The sequence below is a fragment of the Clinocottus analis genome, unplaced genomic scaffold (genome assembly GCF_023055335.1).
Source record: "Clinocottus analis isolate CAN_PGR_092001 unplaced genomic scaffold, fCliAna1.0.p SCAF_1, whole genome shotgun sequence".
NCBI lineage: Eukaryota > Metazoa > Chordata > Actinopteri > Perciformes > Cottidae > Clinocottus > Clinocottus analis.
In genome coordinates, this window is record NW_027175820.1 from 18,671,436 (window position 1) to 18,680,029 (window position 8,594).

At 44.5% G+C, this 8,594-nt stretch overlaps 1 protein-coding gene across 4 annotated transcripts in view; it reads right to left on the reverse strand.

Annotated features, from left to right (window-relative positions):
- The window catches only part of LOC137803073 (SH2 domain-containing adapter protein F-like), an 87,866-nt gene extending 79,999 nt beyond the window's left edge, over positions 1–7,867 (reverse strand). For 2 of the 4 annotated variants that reach the window (XM_068601502.1, XM_068601380.1), the window contains exon 1: positions 7,211–7,867. In XM_068601502.1, the coding sequence (XP_068457603.1) occupies positions 7,211–7,657 (447 nt within the window). In that variant the 5' untranslated portion in view covers positions 7,658–7,867. The remainder of the gene's footprint in view (positions 1–7,210) is intronic. The other 2 variants (XM_068601582.1, XM_068601463.1) reach the window with 1 other exon arrangement.
- Positions 7,868–8,594: the final 727 nt, after the last annotated feature.

The following is an 8,594-nucleotide window of genomic DNA, read 5'->3' on the forward strand; positions in this document are numbered from 1 at the left end:
ACATCAATTTGTTTTTTCATTTGTAAATGACGTATAGTCGGCTAGACAAAAAAGGAATAATGAAGTTGTTAGCCTATCAAACACACAAACATGCTGATACATACTGTAGACATGCGTTCCACTCCCCTGTGATGCTGTTACCACAACGCAAAAGCAAAAACATTGTTTACCACAGCTCTTATAGGATGAAAACTGACAACTAGGAAAGTAGGGCTTCATGAAACAACATGAGGTCCACTGGGATGGAGGCTTTGATTTTGGGAGAGTGATTTAGAAAGCAGGGAGAAAAACAAGCCGCTGTCAACAAAGCTACAAATTTGGATGTGAGGCCGTCTTGATTGAGGCTGGAAGCTCTGCGGCCTTAGATAGCCTCTGTGTGGGGAGGATGCATCGAGGTCCCTGAACGTCGCCTTCACTGACAATCGAGCGAGCACTCAGGGTGGAGTCCCACGCCGCTGCCATTGCTACGTGGCTTCCCACCTCTCACAGCAGGATAGCAAAATGCTAGAGAAGCAACATCATGGGACAATCATCAGTCTGTTGCCACAAACAGCCATCGGTGGAGCATGCAACAGCTATGTGCAGCCACCATTTGTCACTATTTCCGACATTTAGATTGCTCATGTCTAACCAGCCGCGAACATTAACCCTGGTTACATTTTTAGCAAGCAAGCGGCAGCCAGAGCAGCCAGCCTACACACAGAGGGGCGAGCACAGACTTGTCAAGTTAAAAAGGGAATGTCACAAAGTTGTAAACACTTCCTGACAGGATGGGAGAACTTCCTTAATCCCGGAGCAAGCAAGCCATTCCTTATTTTCCACCAAACAACTGCAGATAGGGTTTCTTTCTCCTTGTGGGTTCCTGTCACAACAACATCTCATTTGAACTATGGCAAATAAAAACAATACAATGTGAGCAGAGCCTCATTGCAACTGAATTGTTTCATGGACTTGTTTCTCATTCACAGAATGAACTTAAATGAAAGTCTGGAATCCCACGAAGAAGAAATGGAAGTGTTCAGCTTCCTGGTGAGCACTCAGATCACAGGGCAGCTCTGTTTGCAAGACGGAAGTCTGGCTGCCTCCTGCAGTGTGACAGAAAAACAACAGCCTGCACTCCCACGCAGAGAGAGATTAAAAAGGGAAATCAGATCTCCATGACCTCTACAGTATACTATTGTGATGTAAAAATAACTATTTGGTTACAGCTGAAATGTGCATAGTTTAGAGGGCAGAGCTACTGATTTTGGGAAGAAAAAAAAGCATGCAAAAAAAGTGAATGCCTCATGCTGACACACACACACACAGACACAGACACAGACACACACAGACACACACACACACACACACACACACACACACACACACACACACACACACACACACACACACTGTCATTAAACAAAACAGAGCCATGTGTCTACAACTCCTCAGGGACCAGGGCTACAGCACTAGTCTGCAGGCTAATTGTGACCTGGTGGAATCATGTGACTGATGTTCCGCTGCATAGCTAGAAAAAGCAAATCGAGCAACAAACACAACAGACTCCAGCGGGACTCTTTAAAGTGGAAAAAAGACTCCCAGATGGAGGGGAAGGAGAAAATAAGCAAACAATGGCTAAAGGCCATCTTTTCCAAGACCTATAACTTCCAAGTGTATGTGGCGAGATGGTTGTATATAAAACCTAACCATGAATAGTTATTACATCCAGTTATGTTGGATTACAGTGCCATCACAAAAATGTAATAAGATTTATGGATTCACCAAAATGGTATCTTGATGAAAAGCCAAACCTTCTGGTGCTCAATTGAATAACCATTACATTAAAGCTTCCAGCATATCCTCCACAGGATGACTTCATTCTGCTCCACAGAGGCGGGGCTTAAACATGTACACTGTTAGGCTCTGTGCTCCTTCCTTCCTTGCAAAGCGCCCTTCCAGGATTCTTGGTTGGGTCGCAGGAAGCCATTGTGGTGGTCTTTGGTTTTGGACAGTAAAGCATAAAAAAACAGTATGTTTGGCATGAAATTAACAATTTGTTGTACGATGAGCACTGAGCAGTAAGTAATTAAACCTGACTATTGTGTGGTCTTGAACTAGCAGGGGTGACTTTGAGAAAATGTCTTAGATGTTTAAAATAGTTCAGAAAATGCATGGCATTCTTCGACAGCTCAGAGATCCGTTAGTCGAACTGGAAATATTTTTTTAAAAGTCCCACAATCATCCCTACCACTTAACGCCAACAATATCAAAGTCTAGACCTAATTGTTGCAGTATGAGTCAGAGTAGCGACAGCAACACATTGTCTTTATTTTACGTAATTTGTCATAATTGTCAGAAATAATTATCTACTCTGCGGTAACACATTTGTCACTACTGAGCACAATTAAAACAACAGCTGCAAAATCTATCCGAGGCATTTACAACACAGCTTTCACACCAATCTGTTGATTATTTCAACCTGGGTATCACATTGTCACAGCGGTGAAAATTACCTAAAATCATTACTGGTGAGGCTATGTATTATTTCGCCACAGGTGCAACATCGTCTTCATTTTAAATCTACTGAAGAAAATATCCTATGATGTCCAACACGATGACTTGTAGTCAGCCAAAGAGCACCAACACAGGTTTGTGTACTTCTAGAGCAACAAGGGCACATCCTGCACCGCTCTGACATCCAGTCGGCCCTGCGAGCAACCTAACCAGCCTGGCTGACACAGAAAGGTAGAGAACTGCACTTAAAAGCGCTGCTATAACAAAACATGATGGGCTCTGATGTTTTCATCCATTTTTTTGGCTCCCTGAAGAAAACCACTCTCGCAGACCCAGGTGATATTGACGTCTGTGCTTGACATTTCTCCCATCACTGGCAGAGATGAGAGTGTAAAAGGCCGATGGGATGCATTTATAAAGCTCCACTGATGTCTGGAGTGCCTGGGTGAAAGGCCAAGCGAAGATATTCAGGTTGTGGGGAAATGAAGCTGAGCAGAGTTCAGCAATGCTCCTCAAGGCACTGCGATCTGCGGCTATAGTCAAAAAGAAGTTTTATCTGACCACGCTGGAAGACTGTAGTTTGGAAGGAATGTCTGGCAAGGATGTAATTCAGGCCTTTCGCTCGCTGCAGTCCATCTCAAGTTCAATCTACTCATTACACATGCAAAAGATAAATAAAGGAACAGCTTTTCCACCACAAATTAGGCCAGACGTAGCGTGTGGCGGAGTGTCTTTGCGTTTGAATGGACTGCTGTTCGTGGTAAGTAACGTATCATCTGCAATGAAATACAATATCTGATCCACAATCCAAGACCAGCAACTACATGACATCTTCTGGCTCCTATGTTGTGCTCTCAAAGCTGAAACCAGTCATGTTTTTATATGGCTACACATGTAGAAAGTTTCGTCCAGATTAAACAAACAATATGATAAATGTGAGCTAAGATATAGCTTAGCTATGCTAAACAACTTTTGACAGTCATTGACAGCTGAGAAGATACCACGCTGATATCTAAGTCTCGGCAAGAAAGAAAATACACAAACTGTCAAACTATTCCTTTGAATCAAAAATGTTATTTGGGCACACATAAAAAACACAAAGACTTTAAAAAGTTTTAAACTTTGCTCCTGGGACTCAAATAAAAAGTGCTTTATAAATGGCCCCATTCAACCTATTTGTAAGGCCCGTTGACAATTTTTTTCAAATGCCTATGCTAGCAAACAAACACGCATCAAACAATCAGAAACATAACCTTGGCGGTGACACCAATGGTTTCCCACCTCCAGCATACTCTTATATACTGAGCCAGGTCCTTTAAAAAGGTGCATGGAAGGGTTGCAGCAAAATAAACACATGAGGAAATCTGTCGAGTCGGATGCCTTTGTTGGCTGCACAACAACTGGGCTTCTGATCCAAAATTCTATAGATAGATATGCAAGCTGGCTCGTAGGATCATTGAGTTAAAAGGGACTCCGAGCCATGAAGGGAGGCCAATGTTGGATTGAAACAGCAGTTTCCCAGGTGCACAGACAGATACTGATGATGGGCTGCACTTCACAAGGATGCGGCAGCCTGCCTGTCAGCTCCGCGCTGCTGCTTTTGTTTACACGTTTCCGAGCGGAGCCCTTCATCACTTTCACGTGTCCTTGAGAGAAGTTCGGTTAGTGCTGAGTAGAGCGATGAGCTGGGAGATGAGGCCTTTAATTAGCTCCAAGGCAGGGTTGATAATTGATCATCTCCCTCAACTCATTCTACCATGAAGGGCTCGGCGGCATTAAAAAACAAAACGCATCACAATGCCTTGAAAACTCAAAACCACGAGGAACAATCTGCATCAAAATAATGCTCCGTATGAAGTCCAACTCCAAAAACATAGACAAAAAATCCACTGAATAAATTGACACTTCTTAGACGATGACTGGCACAAAAAAAAAAAACAGAATCAGAACACTGACATTAAATAAAGCACCTGTGAAAATGCAGCAGATACTTTCTCCTTTGCAGTGTATCATTGCTAATTTTTATTTGGTTTTAAATTTGATTTATCTTGCTTTTTTTCCCCCACCAGGCAAGCCTGGGGGATAGAAATGGACTCTTGTTGCTACTATTGGCATTTCAGGAATTAAGTAAGCAGTGATATAATTAGCATTCATGAGTCAAGTAATTAAAACATCAATGTAGCCAAGCGGCGCTGTTAAGACACTGCTCAGTCTCTCAACAGTCAGCGTTTAGCATGTGCAGTTAGTGAGAACGCTGAGTTTCTGTGAAGCCACTGTCTCCATTTACGATCCCGCTGATATGGATGTATTTGTGGGGGCACATCTACGAGTTGGCTACGAGCCAGAAATATACGCTTTTTTCCCCCCTATTGATAACCGTCTCGATGTCTGTCTTGTGTTTGTGTGAAAAATTACCCAAACAAGAACACTTTCAACTATTCAACTCTAGTCTGAGGGCAGAGTGTGAAACCAACTGCAAACAGCACGTCCTCCCACTGAAACACGGTCTTTATGAGGGCACTCGTCACCTGGAGAATCCCTCAAACAAGGACTTACAAACAATTATCACGGCCAGCCACACATGGCTTACAGACTAACTCTAATCCTCACAAAAGTTTAGAATTCTCATAACTCTCTATGAAACGACAGTTTGACTAGCGTGTGAATTATTTGAAGGTTTTCTTTCATCGTGTACACAATGGGAGGTACTTGTGTAAATGTTCCTTTTTGAGACATCCTAAGAATACTTAACATTGAAATAAAATATGTACCAAAGACTGCAAGGTGAAATGTTTTTGGGAGGTATCTCTGCTGCAAATTCCCCCCTTCTCTTGAGAATATTAGGTGATTGACAGTAATAAGCCACGCAAAAGTAAGAACTTCACTCAGTGGCACACTATAGCTGAATAAAAAAAGGTTGCAAAACCAAATTAAACTTTATTTATACAGGTCAGCGTCCAAGTTCGGGGAAGCTTCTTTTTTTTTCATTTTTGGTGGGAGTTTTTCCTGATTCCATGTTCGGGGACAGGGAAGTCGTATGTGTACAGATTGCAAAGCCCTCCGAGTAAAATTTGTAATTTTTGGCTATACAAAATAAATGGGATAAAATTTAATACCTCCACTTCTCATATTATTTTTGTGAAACCTTCAGCTGACCCTGATAAGAAATCCTTCCCTCAACATATTGCTTAAGCCTACCAGCTGTCAGCACTGATTTAGTTCGTCCATAACATCATTTATACCGGTAGGTGTGAGGTATTAAATCATACTATACAATCATCTGCATGTCTGTTAGAGCCATGTGTGCACATGGAGAGGGAAAGATGTGCAAAAGCAGCTGTAGTCCTGCCTCAGTAAAAATCCACACAAGCTTCAATTAACATGAGACAACTGTAATCTGTTTAATCAGCTTCAACAGCTGCAGTGGCTGGCTTTAAAAAAAAAGATCAATTCAGGTTTCTTCCTTGTTTTACTGATAACACATAGCTGAATTATTGTTAAAAACTGCATAATGGGTTTAACAACGGGGGCGCTGAAAACAGTGGCCGGCTGTTTGGGGAAAACAAAATATTGGCACAGAAGGTAGTGTTAAACTCAAACCAACTGTCAACTCGCCACAAGACAGGTGCGAAAGCAAACAAAGGAGCAGGAGGAAGTAACGTGACGGTGAAACCAAGATAGCCTCAACTAAACATTTTAGTGGCCGGGACGTGATCTGAGGAGGAAACAAAACAGTGGAGCGCAGTGTGCATTTTCACAGGGCCGTGCTTTCTCCCCCTGTACATGAGCTATGCAGACACTGAAACATTCCTCAGCCGGATCACACTCATCATTCGGTATGTCCTTAACCTCACTGACACCGAACATCTCAGGTTCCTCCAAATGAACCCTGTGTGTATGAATTCCTGAGAGGCCTGACATGACTGTTTGCTCCAAGGCACAGCCCCTCATTCTGCCTGCCTGTCTCCACATTCATTTTTGTGCTGATTATGTGGGCAACCACCTTCCCGCATCAGCCTCAACCTCAAAAAAAAGGTAGAAAACCAAAGGCTCAGGCTTGTGCTGTTCTGGTGTCAAAGAACTGTGCAAACAGAGGCTCAAATTAAAGCCATCTATCCATAAACCAGTCACCCAGATGCACCACTGCAAAAAAAGAACATCTGTCTGGTTCAATACAATTTGTTTCCAGAGACATTAGAAGCATTGTGTGAGTGAGGAATAAGCTGCATGTTTGGAGCAGAGTATGCATGCACTTGTTGACTGTCACAACGTGAGCCTAAAAAAAATGAAATGAACTAATTACAAATGTCAGTAATAATAAGGCACGTCTGCTCCGACATTAAGCGGTGTGTGTGAGTGTGTGTAGAGTGTTCCCTCCACAGCACTCCCTGTGTTGCAGGTTAGTTATTAGACAAGGGAGGATGTCGCAACGCATGTGGGCAGCAGTTGTGCGCTTGTGATAACAAGTTCTGCCGGTTGTAACGATTCCTTCCTTTCAGGAGTAGGTCAAGTGCTTAATGAACAGACTGTTTAACTTTAAAAAAAAAAAAAAAAAACGTTATACGAGAACGGTTTGTAGGTTAACTTCGAGAGGGGTGTGGGGGCGGCGTTTAAAAAGTTTCATGAACGAATTTAAACGCTTTTTGTTTCTTATAGGCTTTTGGGTCGTATAGCCCACTTTACGGGACACCCGTTTGTGCTCGACTTCACCCACCTTCTCCTTGCTGTCGTGGTCCGAGGGAGGCGAAGTTGGAGATTTAACGCTCCCCAGAGCAACAGCTTGGGTGACTGTGACGCCGCCGCCGCCGCCTCCGCCGCCCGGAGCCGGGCTGCTCTTTTCGATTGTTTCCACCTTGATGAGTCGGTGTTTTGGAGACACATACTTGATATCCGGCGACCCCCCACTGTTCAAGCTCGAGCCGAAGGAAATGTTTCCACCTGGGGTGTACGGGTCCTCGAAGTCCAGCTCCTTCTGTAGTTTGTAAGCAGCGAGGATGTCCGGTTGCGCGGGGCTCGGGAAGGTGGCTCCGGAGCTCGTGTGTTGGTAGCCGGGCGTACCGGGCACGCCGGTGTGACAGTGTCTGTAGTCCGGTTTCGGAGGCGCCGGAGGGGGTGCTTTGGTAGTTTTGAATCCGAGGTGCTCCTTGAACCACTTGGCCATGCTGCCAGTGCATCGCTCTCAAGTCAATGAATGTACTTTAGTTCCACCTTTTCTGCCAGCGGAGCCCGGGGTCTGTTCGTCAAAAGTGGTGATCCTCGGGTCACCCGCGGCCAGCCGGACCGGTGTCGGAAGCGCGTCGCCAGTCTCGTGCGACTCCGTCGGTCCGGAGAGGAGTGCGCGAGCGAGCGAGCGAGCGAGGGGTGCGAGGAGGGGGGGGAAAGGGGGGGAGTTGGAGAAGGGGGTGGGGGTGGGGAGGGGGGTTTGGGAGCTTCGGTCACAGGCACTTTCGGATTTGCCCTGCCGCAACTCTGTCACTCACCGCTCGGCCGCCCTCCACGTCAGGTTTCCAGACTAAGCAACATGGGAGCGCTTGAGCGAGAGGAACACACGCCCCCCCTCCCCCTCCTCCTCCCCCTCCTCCTCCTTCTCCTCCACCCCGCACAACCTGCCCTCCCTACCTGAGAACATTCACTGCCACCTACCGGACTCCTGAAACCCCGCTGACTGTAGGCTACTGAGAATACAAGCCTACTATAGTACTATAGTAGTATGGTATAGTATAGTGCAAGCACGAGAGTATTTTAAGATTGTCCCGGATGAGGATTATTGGCGTTACATGCATAATTATGAAACATATATCTGAGCTGTTAGAGGTGATTTGAAGCCAGTCGTGGAGAAAATTAAATTGACTACAAGTTTTGCACTGACATCCTGTAATTTTGCAAGTTTCTTCGACCCATTGTCGGCCCCGAACCGTTTGAACCAGGCGATTACCACAAGGTCCATTTAGATCCTCGTACATAAACCATATGGTGTTGCATTTTTGAAAAAAAAAAAAAAAGGATTCCTGATAAAATACAAAAACAAAAAAAAGTCAAAATATTTCCCTTTTCTCTTCAATACGTCAACATAAATCTATAATATAACGTAGTGATAC